This window comes from Taudactylus pleione, unplaced genomic scaffold (assembly GCF_031769625.1).
Source record: "Taudactylus pleione unplaced genomic scaffold, aTauple2 ptg000130l, whole genome shotgun sequence".
In the NCBI taxonomy this organism is placed as follows: domain Eukaryota; kingdom Metazoa; phylum Chordata; class Amphibia; order Anura; family Myobatrachidae; genus Taudactylus; species Taudactylus pleione.
The window spans coordinates 3357519-3377063 of record NW_028284532.1 but is presented as its reverse complement, the minus strand read 5'-3'; the positions used below and the strand labels follow the sequence as shown (position 1 = coordinate 3377063).

The following is a 19545-nucleotide window of genomic DNA, read 5'->3' as shown; positions in this document are numbered from 1 at the left end:
AAAAGTATATCATTACTTCTACAAAATATACACCATATGCCTTAAATCCCTACAAAATAGAATAAAGTATAAATGGTTACTGTATTAATATTATAATTTCCAGTCTTATCAAATTCTACATTATTGAAATCTATAAAATATTTATTCAGATCTTTATCCAGAGTAGGGAGAGTTCTTATTAATATTTACCTGGGTAAATATGCTATAAGTACTCTCCATACTCTACAGCAAACATTATATATAGATATCACTGGTAGATTATTATTATATTCCTCACTAAACATAATAATGATGGAAATCCTAATGATAAACCAGGAACCTTTTATACTATTTTATTTAGTGGTTTAGATTGTGTATATTTAACACATAAATATAACATCTTATTTAAGTCCATCTTTATTATAATGACTTAACAAAGTGGTCATTATCATGTAACTTATCCAGTATTTTGCATTGATTCCGACTTGTTCGTCTATAAAAGTAACATAGCCTTCCACAGAAATTGATGTGCCTATCTTGGAGTAGAATGCTGCAGTGGCTCCCAAACTTTTTTTAATCATGGCGCCCTAGAGTATTAGCATTGTTTTCATTGCAACCCTAAGCCAAAATTTTGTTATTGAGAAATTCAGAAAAAAAAATTAGTAAAGTGAAGTAAATTGTGCTTACCTTTCATCCTTAGGTTGTTATATGGTGGTGGACAGGTTTGTACTTCTGTTTGTCCACATATTTTCATTACATTGACCATAAATAATTTGATTTGGTGCTGGACCACCAACCTGAGGCACCCCAGGGTGCCGCGGCGCACAGTTTGGGTAACCACAGCTGTAGGTAATATTATCAATAGTTTAAAGGAGAACTGTCTTGAGAGAATCAATTAAGGTCCAACTTCAGGACAAGCTGATAGAGTGAAGGGCCAATATGAGCTACTTTCTGAAGTAATGTCTGCACTTCAGGGATAGACACCTGGGACTTTAGAAACAGGAGCAACCAAGCTGAGACATACACTATATGGACAAAAGTATTTGGCCACAACTGTTAATTTTTGAATTGAGGGGTTTCAAACGACCCATTGCCATATGTGTATAAGATCAAGCACCTAGCCATGTAGTCTACATTTGAGTTGTTTGTGATATTATTAGAAAGTGGAAAGGTTTAGTAACAACAGGACATAAAATCATAGCGTGGGGTCAATGACTGCTAAGGCGCATGGTGCATAAAAGTCGCCAACGCTCTGCTGATTCCATAGCTAGCATTAATGCAAGCACAAAAACTGTGCAAGCACAAAAACTGTGCAGCGGGAGCTTAATGGAATGGGTTTCTATGGCCGAGCAGCTGCATGCAAGTCTCACATCACCATGTCCAATGCCAAGCATCAGATGGAGTGATGTAAAGCACACAGACACTGGACTGTGGTGCAGTGGAAATGTGTTCTGTGTAGTGACTAATCACGCTTCTATGTTTGGCAATCATATAGGTGAGTTTGGGTTTGCTGGATGCCAGGATAACGTTACCTGCCATACTGCATTGTGCCAACTGTGAAGTTTGGTGAAGGAGGGATAATGGTATGGGGCTATTTTTCAGGGTTTAGGCTAGGCCACTTATCTGTGTTGAAGGGCAATCTTAATGCTTCAGCATACCAAGACATTTTGGACAATGCTATGCTTTCAACTTTTCTATTCCAACATGACTGTGCCGCAGTGTACAAAGCAAGGACTGTAAAGACATGGTTTAATGAGTTTGGTGTGAAAGAACTTGACTGGCCCGCACAGAGCCCTGACCTCAACCCCATCGAGCACCGTTGGGATGAACTAGAACGGAGACTGCTAGCCAGGCCTTCTCGTCCAAAATCAGTGCCTGACATCGTAAATGCTCTACAGAATAAATGGGCACAAATTGCCACAGAAAACACACCAAAATCTTGTGCAAAGCCTTCCAAGAAGAGTGGAAGCTGTTCTAGCTGCAAAAGGGGGGCCAACTCCATATACAATGCCTTGCAAAAATATTCACCCCCCTTGGCTTTTCACCTTTTTTTGTTACATTACAACCTTTAATGTATTTATTTTTTTTTATCTGAATTTTATGTGATGGATCTGCACAAAATAGTCTAATTTGGTGAAGTTAAATTAGAAAAATATATATAAAAAAGAATCTTTCTAAATAAAATTCAGAATATTGGCATGTGCATATGTAATCACCCCCTTTGCTATGAAGCCCCTCAAAAGTTCTGGTGCAACCAATTACCTCCAGAAGTCACATAATTAGTGAAATAAAGTCCACCTGTGTGAAATCTAAGTGTCGCATGATCTGTCAGTATAAACACACCTTTTCTGAAAGGCCCCAGAGGCTGCAACACCACTAAGCAAGAGGCATTACACCATGAAGACCAAGGAGGTCTCCAAAGAAGTCAGGGACAAAGTTGTTGAGAAGTAAAATTCTGGGTTGGGTTATAAAAAAATATCCAAATCTTTGATGATCCCCGGAGCACCATCAAATCCATCATCATCAAATGGAAAGAACATGGTACCACAACAAACCTGCCAAGAGAGGGCCGCCCACCAAAACTCAGACCGGGCAAGGAGGGCATTAATCAGAAAGGCAGCACAGAGACCAAAAGATAACTCTGAAGGAGCTGCAGAGTTCCACAGCAGAGACTGGTGTATCTGTGCATGTGACCACAAGAAAGCCGTACACTCCATAGAGCTGGGCTTTATGGAAGAGTGGCAATAAAAAAGCCATTACTTAGTGATAAAAATAAGAAGACACAATTTGAGTTTGCCAAAAGGCATGTGGGCGATTCCCCAACTGTATGGAGGAAGGTGCTCTTGTCAGATGAGACTAAAATTTTACTTTTCGGCCAAGGAACACGTTATGTCTGGCTCAAACCCAACACATCCCATCACCCCAAGAACACCATCCACACAGTGAAACATGGTGGTGGCAGCATCATGCTGTGGGGATGTTTTTCAGCAGAAGGGACTGGGAAACTGATTCAAGTCGAGGGAAAGATGGATGGTGCTAAATACAGGGATATTCTTGAGCAAAACCTGTTTCAGTCTGTGATTTGAGGCTGGGACGGCGGTTCACCTTCCAGCAGGACAATGACCCAAAGCATGCTGCTAAAGCAACACTCGAGTGGTTTAAGGGGAAACATTTAAATGTGTTGGAATGGCCCAGTCAAAGCCCAGATCTCAATCCAATTGAGAATCTGTGGTCAGACTTGAAGATTGCTGTTCACAAGCAGAAACCATCCAACATGAAGGAGCTGGAACAGTTTTGAGGAATGGGCAAAAATCCCAGGGCACACTCAGAGACTTATCCAAAGCGACTTGCAGCTGTAATTGGCGCAAAAGCTGGCTTGACAAAGTACTGACTTTAGGGGGGTGAATAATTTTGCACGCTGAAGTCCTAAATGTTGTTTGATTCACAATATAAAAAAACCCACAACTTCACAGTTTTAGGCATGTTCTGTGAATGAAATGATGCACAGTCTCAAACAATCCATTTTAATTCCAGGTTGTGAGGCAACAAAACATGAAAAATGCAAAGGGGGTGAATACTTTTGCAAGGCACTGTATGTATTTGAATACAATGTCATTACAGTCCCTCTAGGTGTAATGGTCAGGTGCCCGAATACTTTTGTCCATATAGTGTATCTTTGGCTGAGGCTTTGTCCAGCAATGTTATCAAACTCTGCATCACCTACATAGGACAAAATAGGGAGAGCAGCATTCTATGGCTTCATTCATCCAGGTGATGCTGAAAGAGGGGCAAATGGCTTATCTAATGGTGGTAAATGAAGCCTAGCCAACCTATCAGAAAGGTTATAACAGGGTCTAAACCTGTGGTGTTATTTTCCCAGTTGGGGAAAAAAAAAAAGGTCTGTCTGAAAATCCCCTCACCTTGCATCTGACAATCCATTGGAATCATGTTTTAGGAGGCACATTAAATTAATTGCGATGTGCCACCAGGAATCACGGCGATAACCAGCCTCGCACTTATCAGCCATTTACAAGTGCCGCCATAGCAAGTTCTCTCTCTCACCTCTATGGGGTGCAAGGGAAAACTTGTGATACCGTTGTGGAACAGCACATCGCGTCCAGCGCTTTGAATTAAATTCCGCCCCTTAGGACTGCTATTGCTGGTGACAGATTTAGTCCAGCCAATGCTGGATGAGCTGGGGACATGTTCTCAGATATAGTTAAATAAGGGGGCCATTACAGACTATGGGCCTTTGGGATGAGGATCTCTCCTAATGTTCCTTGAGGCTTATACAGGGGTGTACCCCTCATATATATATATATATTGTGTGCAGACGATACAGGGGTGCCTCTCATAATATAAATATATACACATATTATATATATATATATATAATGAGTATGAGTATATATATATATATAATATATATATATATATATAGGCACTCCTGTATTGCCCGCACAAGTCTGTATGTGTATGTATATATGTGTATATATATATATATATATATATATATGAAAATATATAGGCACTCCTGTATCGCCCGCACACAGTACATGTGGCATTGACACCCCTGTATTGCCTGCACAAGTGTGTATACTATATATATATATATATATATATATATATATATATATATATACACATATCTATATCACAGGGGCTTTGCACTCACCATAACAACTAACAATAGTAATAATAAACATACTAAACAGTGGGGTTTTGGTTCATGAATTGATCAATGCATTTAAGCTTGCAGCCCCCATCACGGGACCCCACTTTACTGCAAGTCCCTATTCTATTGCTCAGAATTATAACATGGACATAGCATATCCTGAGTTTAACACTAATGTGATGGCTATCAAGGTTTTATTATGTTTATTATTACTATTGAGTTATTATGGTGAGTGCAGAGCCACTGTGAATGTGTGCATGCTATACAGGGGTGTCCCTGCCACATGTACTGTGTGCGGGCGATACAAGAGTGCCTATATATATATTATACACACACACACATACTTGTGCAGGCAATACAGGGGTGTCACTGCCATATATGCTGTGTGCAGGCAATACAGGGGTGCCCCTGCCATATATAATGTGTTCATCATGACACAGCATCTATTCACACTGCAGGGAGAGCTTAGGGGCAGCCCAGCATTTCCATGAGTGACGGGCACGCTGCCTACAGTGATGAAAAGTGGGCGCATCTCAAGGACACGCTCCCTTTTCTGAGTGACCACACGCCTTTTTCAGACGCGCGCTGAAGTGTCCCTGTCTTACAGACACCCTGCCTGCCCTAAGATGAAGACTAGGGGATTGCAGCAAATATTGTAATTATCTGCTGTGGTCCCCTGTACATACATCCTGGTAGTTTTTAATATTTACATACCATCTCCGAAAACTATTGTTTTCTGGGATATACCCCACATTCTTTGATAAATATGCCTCTTATTACCTAATGCCTTATTTACTATGGATTTTGTGTACAGACAAGTCATATTACCTGTAGGATCACTGAGCCATTCAAAATGCATTTAAGGGGCATGTGTGGAGGTCTGATACTGTTGGGGGTATCAGATGGGGATTCTAGGGGTATGTGTGCTGAGCTCTAAAGCATAAAATTATGATGGGACCCAGAAATGGTCAGGTAGGACCAGCCTATTTTGTCACTCAGCGCAATCACTGGGATACAGTGGTGCAACCCAGAAATACAAGAAAATATGAGTAGAGATGTGTAGAGATGCACGGAGACCAAAATAATTCCTAAGTACATTGTTTTTATAATGAATTGTGACTTCTACAGTATTGTAATATTGGTTGGTCAGAATACGACAATGTTCCTAACAACTAAAAAGTGGAAATGGGGGAACCCATCTGTTTTAATACGTAACTGTTATTAGTAGTTTCTTTAAAAAGTATGAGAAAAACACCCTATCAATATAAGTTTAGCAAATTAGTTACTGTAAAAAAAAAAAAGTGTGAATATAGAAACGTAGATGGTTTAAAAAAAACAAAAAAAACTTGTCAGTCATTTGTAAACTTAAATTATTTCCTATATTGGGAGTGTTGTAGACCAGCATTTGAAAGTTACTAGTTTTAAATAGAACATAATATAAAAAATTTATAATTATACACTGTAGGTTGGTGTATGTGATTTTTATGTACTATAATTCTGTGATGTTATGTCGCTAATATATTTGAAGTGATGGTTGACAGTTATTGGAGATTATAGGTGCTATGTATATACAGTATGAATAATACAGAGTAATCTCATTTACTGCTGTAATGTGTCTCCCCCATTTTTTTTTTTTTTTTTTTTTGTTAGTGTGGCAAGAAATTTTAGGTTGTGATTCACAGTACAATACTGTAGAAGAAGTCACAATACATAAATAAAACAATAAAAATAGGATTTCTAGCCTCTCAAGTGTACCTCTGTATAAACTCATCTTTTTCTGGTCTTTCTATGGATCCATTGTTGCCAATCTATACAGATGTGTAACCAACTAGGATATTTTGAGACAGTGGGGAGAGAGGGAAACTAAGCTGAACAGCATTGTGTTGGGTCAACTGAAAACCCATCAGTGAGTTGGTCCTCTGCGCTGTAGCTGAAAAGAGGATCAGTCAATGCCCTCTCTTGTAACCATTTCATTATGCTACAAGGGAACAGGAGGAGGCAGCTGTTCCTGGAACAAAACCAGACTTAGACAGTGGAGGGGAGTAACCACATTTACTCTCCTGCCACACTATGGGTGTCAGGTAAACCTGATTAACCACTTTTCATTCTTGTAATGAATACAACAGTCAGAAGTCAGCACCATAGGCAAGTTACACCTGTTCTCGTCAAAGCCACAACTTTCTGATGAAGTGGGCAGCATGCCTGTGATAACGCATCAAAACATTGAGTTTAATCCACTTTGCCCGATCCAGAGATATACACAAAGCTTATACTATCTGTATGGATCATCTCCTCCTGCCAAAGACTTTTTTTTTTTTTATACGAGACATTTTTCTTGTTTGCAGCGAATTGTCAATATTTAAAAGTTTTAGTCTTTATGGAAATAAATTGAAAGACTTTGCGCAACCTGACTTATGCCGAGAGAGAACACAACATTGGCAAAGGGAATTTTAAGCTTTATACCCAGTTTGAGCTCACCTACAATAGTGAATTAAACACTTATGCTAACAAGAATTCTACTGAAGTGTACACAGTATATCTCATCTTTTCTTGGTACACCTTTGCCAAAAAATAATCCCCATGACCATGCTAAATAACCATCTTATAACCGATTTATCAATTTCAAATGCATGAATATGTACAGAGTTTTAAAATAAAAACATTTTTTTTTTCTGTGCTAAATTCCATTCTGGTAAGTAGGACATTGGCAATCAAAAGTGTCAGATAACAGTGTTCATGCTGTTGCAACTGTAAAAATGATCACTACCTTACACTAAGTGTATAATTTGAATTTATTTGCATACTTTCTGAAATATACATTACATTTTATATATACACATGCACACACTGAGATCAGGCTCCAAAGTGAGGATTACTGGAAAGGTAAAAGCTTTGGTCTGCAGTTATTTCACTCATTCTCTGTGCAAATCTAAAAATCAACATTTTAAACATCCTTTCACAACACACATTACATGCAGGACTTCTTGTTAGAGTGTATTGTGCTTATTTAAGAAAGCAAACACCTTTACTCAGAGCAAGGCAACCTTCAAATGATATTGAATCCCTCAGATTGCCTGAGGCTGGGAGTGCCAAAAATTAAGATTGGCCTGCAATGAAGCAGCTGTGGGATATGCCACCCTTGTCCCATACTCAGATATTCTCTCGTTCAACAACCCCTCTACACCATGTATATTGTTCAAAAGGAGCTAGTAAAGTCATAGAAAATATCTAAGGCATTACGGTAAAAGATGAATCAACATACATGGATGGCACAGTAAATGCCCAGACTACATTGTCAGAATTACAGGATGCTGTGATCAAACCTTTGTACAATCAGTAACATAAATGGAATGTAAGCAGAAGATGTGGGCTAGTTATAGTAAATGATTATTCCCATACATAACTGATGTGATCTAGAGTGGTGCAGTGGCATTTGCACACCATGTTTGTTGCCCATGTTCATCATAATTTTAAGAAGAAACTGTATTCCACGGCCTTAACCCATTGAACGTCTGACTAGCTTTTATTCTAAACATATAGACACAAGTATAGATTGTTTATCATCATACAGACCAGAGGTTCAGTTGCCAAAGACTTTAATAGTTTATTGTAATTGGATAAGGCATAGCTTCAGCACCAGTCTATTAAGTTATACAGTGTATCTCCTACAGACAGACTCACTCCAATGTCCGTAGCAGCTGAGATGAACAAAGTTAATTAGATATTTACTTTAGATAAGGGAATGTGTGTGTTATATTTCAAGAAGACATGTGGGCAGGATACATATCACTGCATTTCTAGAGTGCCAGTTCGTTCATTGCTTTTATATTTTCTTAGGCAATTCACAGAAGAAAAACCAAGACCATATTAAAACAAATCACTAAGCTCAGATGGGATGGGTTCCTTACAAGAGCTGGATGTAGCAACAGTCAATTACTGCTACCAAAAAAACAATGAGGTGATTGTAAGAGAGATACATGGTTAACTCTGTGTAAATTAGATTAAAACTACATAGCTCATGTGTTTTTTTCCTATTCAATGATATGAATAAGCTCATGGGTCACTAAACCAATGCGTGCAGCATTAAATGTGTAGTCCACAAATGGCCACCCATTACCTTTACTATTACACTGGTATGTGTACCCATCAACAGGCCATCCCCAGTTTGCCCCATTTAGCTGCTACTAGTAATCATTTGGACCAGAGACCATTGAATGGGGACAGTCGGACAGCAAATGTCATAGCCCCCCCACCCCCCAACAGAAGCTGGCTGGCCAGGCTCTGAGTGAACCCTTAAATGGTAGTACTGTATGTTCAACAACAAACTCCATTCAATCGTTTTTTTATACTGGGACAAATGTACTGATCATAGCAGCTAAATTCATGTAATATAGGATATCATCCATGTTTAGTTCCTTTTTTATTTTGCAATTCTTCAGTTTTCATATAGTTAGACACCCGTGGGCTGTAGTGAAGAGGAATGCTGCCAAAACCTAAAAATGATACAGGTTACAAATAGAAAAGAAAATCCTTGCATCACAGAATATGGATGACAGACTTAAGTGACTGGATGGAGGGAAGGGTTTATGAGACCTTCACATACATATAGAGGATTTTTCTTCATCACTGCAAAGTACAGCTACTATATGGAATAAGTGAGCTCCACTTTTCTGCTTGTTAGCAAACAAAGCATCTCATTTATCTCACCCATAGTAAAGAAATTGTTTTTTTTTTTTTTTTCAACTTGTAATAGTTGAGTCCAGCAGAATGCCACTTCTACACTGGCTGCAGCAATGAGCACAAAGATAGTCTGATTATCCATCTGCATGGATCTTGGAGCATTGCATTAGGAAAGATATCTACAGAAGCGGTCAATTTAATGCCACAATATTATATAGCCAGATATCCTGAGCACCATTATGAGTATTAGCTTCCCCAACATGTTCTGCCATGCAGTAGATCGATCATCTGACAGCCAGCGGGCGGAGATACTACTATAAATGTCCTATTCAGTATTTGTTAATCCCAAATATCCTGACACCATGAAACTGTGGGAGCTTTGGAAGGAGGACACTAAGCAGTGACAATGTGTTGATAAGGAAATGGACTGCGTCATACTTGGTGTAAAAGCTGGCAAGGAGGTATCTGCAGGGGAACAAGAAGACAGGATTACATTACTCTTTGTAAAGTTCACATATCATCTTACTAAAAATGACTTTAGCAGATACATTTATTTAATGCAGGCGTAAGGTCTAGGTTTCTCACTGAAATATTTAGGATAGAGCTAAATGTTCACCCAAAGCCATTACGCTCCTATGGAGCAACAGGTGTAAAATTCTAACCCACAGATGTACTGCATTTACTGACTGCGGACAGGGATTAACAAAGTTAGTACCCAATATACCCCACCAGAGATGCTCTTACATTTCATTGATGTACTTTTTCTGATACCATTTTAATTAAAAAAGTTAACGTTTCATACAGAGAGTTAGAGATCACTCTGGGCACTCACAGTGTCACGGAAGGAGGGCCAGGAAGCAGATTTCTGGGTCTGCTCCACGTTGCAATTCTAAGCACATTGCAAGTCAAATACAGGTGCCAATGGGGTAACAATAGTGTCGCCCCCTTAGTCTTGCACCCTGGGCGACAGAACCGCTCACACATATCCAATTATGGCCCTGTTGCCCTCACCAGTGATAGAGCAGTTGCTTGGCATCAGGTTACAAAAGATTTTTAGTTCTACTATAAAACTGCAGTGTGGAAACTTATCACATTAGAAAAGACAGCTGCTAGGTGTGATTAGTTGAGTGGAAAAAAAAAAAAAAAAAAAATGGGACTTTGTACTGCCCAGTAAAATCCATTTCTCCAGGAGCAACGCTGGGGTATAGTTTGTGGTGTGTGGAGCCAGGCACTTTAAATCTGAATAGATTTGAAACAGGCTCCTCCCCCCTCAATACCCCACCTGACTACCGTTTAAATTTAACAAACCCCAAAAGAGAGTCGGATAGGAGAGAGGAACAATAGGAAAAAGATACCTGAACCTAAAAGGACGACACGTCCAAACTCGAAGAAGAGGTAACATTCACACAACCTAGACGGAGAGAAAGAAAAAGACAACTGTGCAGGGGAGGACATCAAGCGTCCCCCATGGAATTGGAGAAATGGATTTTACTGGTTAATACAAAAATCTAAAATTTTCTCCTTCATCCACTGGAGCTATGTTGGGGATGTTTCAAAGCAATTCTTATGGGAGGGAGCGTGCTGTGGTTGCTTGAAGCACCCTGCACGCAAAACAAGCTTACGTGGATGCAAAAGTATCAAAAGGGTAGAATTTTTAAAAAAAGGTTTTGCATTCCCGCTAGGCTGTTTTAGCAGGGCGCCGCACCAGACCCGGATTTCAAAAGGGCAGAATGCCCTAAAACATGGCAGATGCCGTCTTCACCTGCGGGTGGGTGAAACAGAGGTCCCAGTGGGGAGCGGAGCCATGCTGCATTTGGCATCACTAACAATATCCCCAGATTGGACTGCATGTACACATGACTGGGGATACCGCTAACGACCCGCGGGAACGGGCATCGTTCTACGTTAAGTGCATACACACTGGACAATTTCAACAATATATCGTTCAAATATATCGTCCAGTGTGTACGGGGCTAAAGTGCAGCAAATGACGATGTGTTTAAACAAAAAAAAACAAACAAACAAACAAAACAAAAACAGTAGAATCAAAGTTTTTCTATACCGGTTACAGTGCTGCAATTGACAAAACAATGAACGAAGCACCCCAGACAAGCATAAAAAGGTAATGGAGAATGTTAGGTAGGTTAAGCTAACACTCTGGGAAAAACAGATATCACGGAGTATTATTGAGCCGACAATTAGAGATATGGTAAGAACTTACCTTTGTTATCTCTCTTTCTACGAAGTCCATAGTTTCCACAGGGATACCTTGGGGTATAGTCGAAGCAGTCATCCGGGCCCCTTACGCAGTAAATTTGTCCTCCCAGGATGCACTGGGTCTCCCTCTATACCCCGCCCCCAGGCCAAGGCAGCTCAGTTACGTAACAAGCCATAGGCCGGAGGAGAAAAAAAAAAAAAGAGAAGAAAGTCTGAAACACACAAGAATTTCACACTCACAGAAAAGGAGACTGAGAAACCGGCGACTAGAGTGAAGCCCAAGTGCGACAGGGTGGGTGCCTTGTAGTCCCTATGGACTTCGTAGAAAGAGCGATGACAAAGGTAAGTTCTTACCATATCTCTTTTCTACTTCAGGGTCCATAGGGATCCACAGTGATACCTTGGGGATGTCCCAAAGCAGTCCCTTTAAGGGTGGGGACACTCCTGTGCAGAGAGGAGAATCCGCCGCCAAAAGGAAGCATCCTGATAGGCGAAGGTATCAAAAGCATAATACCTCACAAAAGTCTGGACAGAAGACCACGTGGCCGCCTTACAAAGCTGAACAGCCGAGGTGCCACGGCGAGCTGCTCACGAAGGACCCACAGAGAGTAGAATGAGCAGTAACAGAGGGCGCTACTGGAAGGCCCTCATGAGTGTAAGCCTCAGAGTTAGTCAAGCGAATCCATCTAGCCAAAGTTTGTTTAATGGCTGGCCATCCCTTCTTGTGGAATCCATAGACGACAAAAAGGAGTCTGACTTCCGAAGGGAACTGGTATTGTCCACATAAATCCTGAGGGCACGTACCACATCCAATGAGGCCTCACATGCCGAGAGGTATGGAGAATTAAAGGCCGGTACAACAATTTCCTCATTAATGTGGAAACTAGACACCACCTTAGGAAGAAAACCAGAGCGAGTCCGAAGCACTGCCCTGTCCTGGTTGAAACACCAGAAACGGAACGGCAAGAGAGCCCCCAAGTCTGACACTCTTCTGGCAGAAGCTATAGCCAGAAGAAAAACCAGTCTTAGCTGTAAGCCATTTGAGATCCACTGAGTCCAGGGGTTCAAATGGATGTTCCTGAAGGGCCTTAAAGGACAACAGCAAAATCCCAAGGCGCTACAGGGGGAACAAAGGGAGGCTGAATGCGAAGGACACCCTGTAGGAAAGTGCAGATATCAGGAAGAGGAGCAATCCTTCTCTGGAACCACACTAAAGTGCAGAGACATGCACCTTCAGTGAGGCTTGTGCGGGGGCCAAGGTTCAAAGCTGCCTGAAGGAAACCCAAAGTCCTGGATATCAGAAACACCTGGGGATCGTAACCTTTGGGACGACACCACTGAAACCAGGTAGGTCACACCCTGTGGTAAATCCTGGCCAAGGCTGGTTTACGTGCTCTGAGCATGGTGTTAACCAGAGAGCCAGAAAAACCCTTGGACCTTAGGAGGGATGTCTCAATAGCCACCCCGTCGAAGACAGACGACCCAGGTCCGGGTAAAGGCAAGGACCTTGAAATAAACAGGTCCGGACGTTGAGGCAACACTAACAGAGTGTCGATGGAGAGAATCTGAAAAAGATTTGAGTACCAGTGACGTCTGGGCCATGCTGGAGCCACCAGCAAGCGGTGCCTCAGTCTTTCTTGAACTTCCAAAGTACTCGAGGAAGGAGGGAGACTGGAGGAAACAGATACGCAAACTGGAAGGTCCACTTGACTGACAGAGCGTCTACCAGGAGAGCCCATGCATCTCTTATTCTGGACTCCATGAGGTCCATTTCCGGAAGGCCCCACTTGTCCACTAGGAGCTGAAACACTTCCTGGTGAAGAGACCATTCCCCTGGAAGTACGTTGTGACGGCTGAGGAAATCCGCTTCCCAGTTGAGCACTCCTGGTATGAACACTGCCGATATAGCTGGGAGATTGCCCAAGTCAGAAAGCGGGACACTGGTCATTGCCACCTGACTTAGAGTGCCTCCTTGATTTATGTAAGCCATCGTCGTGGCGTTGTCTGACAACCTGCACGGGCTTTCCGTGAAGTATTAGTCTGGCTTGCTGCAAGGCCCTGAAGACTGCCCGAAGTTTCAATATGTTGATTGGAAGGGCAGACTCCTCTGATGTCCACCTTCCCGAAAGAAGTGTGGACCTGTCACTGCGCCCCAATCCGGAATCCAAAAGGGGCGCCCCTTGGTGAGGTGACCCGTCTGTAACCACCAAGTCAGAGACAGATGCACCTCCGGAGAGAGCATCATTGTTTGTGTCCTTATACGATGAGGTGATCCGTCCCACCTGGCTAGGATCAACTTCTGCAGAGTCCGGGAATGAAACTGGGCATATTCCAACATGTTGAAAGATGATAATTCCAACATGTTGAAGGATCCCAGTAATCTCATTGCTGAGTGAATGGACAAAATCGGTGACTGTGGAGACATCTGCATACTCGCGTCTGCAAAGTGGAGATCTTTCCTGTGGTTAGAAAGATCCTATGCTGGTAAGAATCCAACAGAGCTCCCAGGTGGAGAACCCTCTGGGAAGGAGTCAAGGAGGACTTCTTCCAATTGATCAACCACCCATGAGTCTGCAGCACCGATATTGTCAGCTTCAGATGGTGTTGAAGTACCTCTGGTGACCCTGCCAGCAGTAACAGGTCGTCCAAGTAGGGTAACAGGTGGAGCCCTTGTAACCGCAGATGGGCTGCCATTACCGCCATAACTTTGGTGAATACCCAAGGGGCAGTAGAAAGGCCAAACGGCAGAGCCTGAAACTGGAAATGCTGGCGTTGTACAGCAAACCAGAGAAAAGATTGGTGAGATGAAGCAATCAGAATATGCAGGTATGCATCCTGAATATGCAACGACACCATAAAGTCCCCAGTTTCCATAGCCAGGATAATGGAGCGTAGGGTTTCCATTCTGAACCGAGGTACCCTGAGGAATTTGTTCAGGGTCTTGAGGTTGAGAATAGGTTTTTGAACTAAAAACAGACTGGAATAGTAACCCGTCCCCCTCTAGGGTAACGGGACCGATATAATGAGCCCCGCTTGAAGCAATGATTGAATTGCCACCTGAATCCGTAAGGCCTTGTCCTTGTATGACTGAAGACATGTGCAGAAAAACTGATGGAGAGGCCTTCTTCGGAAAGAAAGGGCGTACCAGTGAGAGACCACTTCTATGGTGGTCCGGCACCAGAACTGGAGTGAACTGAAGAGGTCTGCCTCCCACCTTGGGAACCCCCAAGGGGAGGTCCGTCCAGTCAGGCTGAGGACTTGTCATCAGACTTGGCAGCCGGATGTCTAGCACTCCAAGCCTGCTTCTTGGGCTTTGCAGTTTTCCTGTTGCCTGATGGTCTAGGAAAGGACTGAGCTTTAGGCTTACCTTGGGACCGATAGGGCCGAAAGGACGAGGCCCGGGACCCCGAAGGAGCAGGAGCAGAAGGCAGACATGCAGAATTGGTGCTGCCAACATATCAACGATCTTGTCCAAGTCCAGACAAACAGGACTTGACCATTATAAGGTAAACACTCCAAACCTTTTTTTAGAACCCACATCAGCTCTCCAAGAGCGAACCATAGGGAGCGACGTGCAGAAATTGCTGCAGCAAACACCCACGAGATGTTGAGGCAGACATCCAAAGTCGCTTCATTTATATATGTAGCCGAATCTTGGGGATTACCCACCAGAATCACTTGTTCACTGGTAGCATCCAAAGAAAAACTCCTCCAGAGAGTCCGCCCAGCGTTCCATAGCTCTGGCCACCCAGCAGATAGCCATGGCCAGTCTGGCAGTTGCCCCTGACAGGGAATATATGGACTTCAAGCAAATCTCCACCTTCCTGACCGTAGTGTCTTTCAGGGAAGACATGGACGGCATAGGCAGAGTCGCACTTTTAACTAAACGGGTTACGTGAGAGTCCACCTGTGGGGGAGTTTCCCATTTTGAGAATATTCAACAAAAGGGATAGGCATAAACCAGGCGCCTTTGGGGCTGGAAATGTTTACCAGGTGATTTCCATGCCTCCTCCACATGGTTCACCAGTTGATCTGACAAGGGAAATATGGCAGATGAAGCCTTTACATCCTTGAAGTAGGCATGTTTGCCTCTAGACATCGGAGGTTACTCCTCTTCTATAACCATGGCCAAACGGACAGCCCGTATCGGGTCTGGAATATAAACCTTTGACTTAGGCTCCGCCTCCCGTGAAGGAACCTCTCTGTCGTCTGTCATTATGTCATCATCATCGTAATGTGTAGATTGAGATGACAATAACGGTCTCTTAGCCAGTCTAAGGGGGGATTCCCCCTGTAAAATCTCTGTAAGATTTTTCACCGTAGTGGAGAGAGCATTTACCCATACCGGATCAGAAACCGCCGGAGCCGCCTGTTGCGGAGGCTCTGGGCCACCACCAACTGCCTTGGGAAAACCTGCATAGGAGATGGCATGACAGTCTGCTGTGTGAACCCTATTTGGGTAAACACAGGAGGTCCTGCCAAATGGTCTGCAATTGTAGTCACAGCCTGCGCAAAACTAGCTCAAGGGGGTTCTTGAGCGGCACCAGAGATAATAGAGGGGCCAGCTTGGGTAAAACATGTCCCACATAAACCCTCCTAGATTAAAACTCCTTCCCCTATGCCTGCCTTACATTTAGAGCATGAAAGCAGGACAGGAGCAAGATTTTGCACATCCTCCTCAATAATCAGACATCATAGAGGATAGTGCACACGTGGTATGTGACCCATCACACAGATAACTGAGGCAATATCCCACCCAGACAGCACTTTTACTGAAAGAGCTATTAATAATGGAAAGGTACAGGGAAAGTAAAATGGTTGACAGTAAGAAAAGTACAGGCAGACAGCGCAAGCATAAAGCCCCACACCATGCAGAAGAAACACACCTGCACTAATGGAACTACACCTCAACTACACAGACTCAGTCTGGTAGGAAATAGTGGTACATACGTTGACTCTTGGAGGAGAGGTATGTAGGGGGACCTGGGCTCCGCACCGCCTGCTGTGATCTGCGACTTCAGCCAAAAGAAAAACAGCTGCTGGAGACCTCTGAGGGGGTGGATCCGGAGGAGGAGACATGACACAGATTAACCAGACCGTGGTGGAATAGCGCGCTGTGCAGCGGGGAGGAGCCTGCTGTGTACAGGGAAGGCTGCCTCCCCTGGCCAGCGTTTAATCCCCGTGACGCTGGAGCTCCTAAAGTGCCACTGCACCCGCCAGCCTGTGTATCCGGTGGGCCTGTGGAAGCGCAGGACTCTGTGCCTGGCACCACTGCTATCATCCCCAGGGAGTCCCCAGCCCTGACGGAAAAAATGGACTGCTGTTCAGCGGGCCACCCCCATGGTGATCCGCTGCTTACCTGACCCCTGTCGCGTCAGCCACAGTCCAGGGATCCTCCGGGATCCCTGCTAGCCAAGACCCCATAAGTCCCACCAACACTACTGTGTGGCAGATCCCACAAAACAAGCAGACTCCCGCAGTACAGAGTCTACCCCAGAACAGTAAAAAAAAAGTAAAAAAATAAATAAATAATTCAAATAATAAAAATCACCAAGCTGAGCAGAAGCCTGAACGCGCACCTAGCTCCATCAGGCACTTAACTTAAACAGAGTTAGGTGGGTTATAGAGGGGGAGGAGCCTGTATCAAATCTATTCAGATTTAAAAAGTGCCAGGCTCCACACACTATTAAATATACCCCAGCATAGCTCCATTGTTCCCAGTGGATGAAGGAGAAAAAGAAGTCTATTGAAATAATTTTCATTTTTGAATTTGTTATATGCAATAATGCTTATGAATAGAGATGTAATGGGCCAGGTGATCTAAGGCAAGTCAGCAGTGTGGGCCACAAATGAGAAAACACCCACCCAGTTGGATAGTAGGACAGATGTAATATTCACACTTCATATGTTCCTTCATTGTTAGTAGGTTTACATGTTCTTCATTGTTAGGACCTCATCTCGAATACAGTGTACAGTTCTAGGGGCCATATCTCCCAAAAGGAAATAACAAGGAAAGAAAAACAACCAGAGAAGTAATACTCAAAATTTGTTTTAGGGAAGGGAAGAAGCCGAGCTGATATGAAAGAATATTCAATCTAAAGTTAATTGGGAAGACAGTATTTTTAAAAAGAAGACAGGACAATTTAAGATCAGTCCAGGTTTTAAGGGTGCTTGAGCACAGGGGATTTAATTAGTATCTCAGTCAATTTGATTTAACAATCTGGACTCAAGCATGGATATCCTTAAAACCTGGACTGTAATGGGAAACTCTGCATTAAACAGTACTTGGGACAAAGCTATGCTATAGTTAAACATTTTGATAGAAAAAAAAAAAAAGTTAAAAAGCACACTGTCATTAGACTCTGGACCAGCAGAAACATCTTCTATGGAGTAATGAATTATGCATCGCTATCTGTCAGTCTGATGGACAAATCTGTGCTTGTCAGGAGGTTTCATGCGTAGATGTTTACTGCCAACTGTAAAGTTTGGTGGAGGAGAAATAATGGTTTAGGGCAGTGGTTCCCAAACTGTGCGCCGCAGCACCCTGGGGTGCCTCGGGGCACTTGCAGGGGTGCCTTTGGTTGGTGGTCCAGCACAAAATCAAATTATTTATGGTCAATATAATGTAAATATGTGGACAAATAGAAGCACAAACCTGTCCACCACCCTATAACTTAGCCTAAGGATGACAGGTAAGCACAATTTACTTAATTGTACTACTTCACTACATTTTTTTTTTCATTTCTCAATAACATTCGGCTTAGGGGCGCCGTGAAAACAAACAATGCTGATACACTGGAGTGCCGAGATTCAAAAAAGTTTGGGAACCACCGGTTTAGGGTCTTTTACGGGCTCCTAAGTTCCAGTGAAGATAAATCTTAAAGCTACAGCATACAGAGACATTCTAGAAGGCATTTATGGTTTCAGCATGACAGTGCATAAAGCAAAGTCCATAATATTTTTGCTGGTGTGGAAGCCTTTACTGGCCCTGCACAAAGCCCTGACATCAATGCTAATGAAAACCTCTGGGATGAATTGTAACGGCAACTGAAAGCAAGGACTCATCGCACAACAACAATGTCACAGTGCAGAATGGCTGCAAATACACACAGACATGGTCCAAAATCTAGTGGAAAGTCTTCAAAGTGGAGACTGCTATAGCAGCAAAAGGGGACTAACTTCATATTTTATTGGTTTTGGAATGAGATTTTCAACAAGCACATATGGAAGTTCATATACTTTTGGGTATGAAGTGTATCTGCTTTGTTATAGAGGGGAGGATTCCACTATTACTTTACATTTTAATGAAACTAAGCCCTCCATCACATTTCCTAAAATCTAGCCATATGTCCCAATATGGCATGCCATGGACTCTGCGACTTAGCCATGCTTTGTGATTTTTCTTAAAATCTACTACAGAGTACTTTAGTCTCCTACTATATACAGATTATTTTGCAGTAGAAAACAAATAGGGAATTTATCCAATTGCTACAGTACTTGTGGTGGAGCGTCTTACCTGTGCTAAGCATCTTATGACATATGAAGCAAAAAAGAAAAGGTGTGCGAGGGCACTTGATTTTTCTTTAGCAAATAATTATACAATGATCCAAATCACTTTTTTGCTTAAGAAGCACAACAATTACTGCAATGAATACTTGCAGTGTCAAAATTACAAGTATATACATAAAAAAATAATAGGTTGTGTAGAGATCTCTAAAACAAGTGGAGCCTTGATCATCGGAATCACCCAATTTTGTTTATGCCATGACCAATTGCTCAGCCTTACATATCCATATTCGTGTTCATTCTAGAGTGGGCAGGGCGGCTATTATAAAAGGGCACTCGTCTATGTGCATGTGGAAAAACAGGGCGCGGATGTTCAAAAAGGAGGTGTTACTTTGAGAGACACTGCCTTTTTAATCACTGTAGATCTTGGTCTGCCCCCAAGCTCACGCCACACAGTATCTATTCACTCACCGGCAATTGTTTCACTG

The 19545-nt window shown here is 42.6% G+C and overlaps 1 protein-coding gene across 1 annotated transcript in view; it reads right to left on the bottom strand.

The window, feature by feature from the left end:
• Window positions 1-7428: 7428 nt before the first annotated feature.
• ORMDL2 (ORMDL sphingolipid biosynthesis regulator 2) overlaps window positions 7429-19545 on the bottom strand; it is a 36046-nt gene continuing 23929 nt past the window's right edge. The window contains exon 4 of the mRNA XM_088473090.1: window positions 7429-9799. Coding sequence (XP_088329216.1) covers window positions 9664-9799 — 136 coding nt within the window. The 3' untranslated portion in view covers window positions 7429-9663. The remainder of the gene's footprint in view (window positions 9800-19545) is intronic.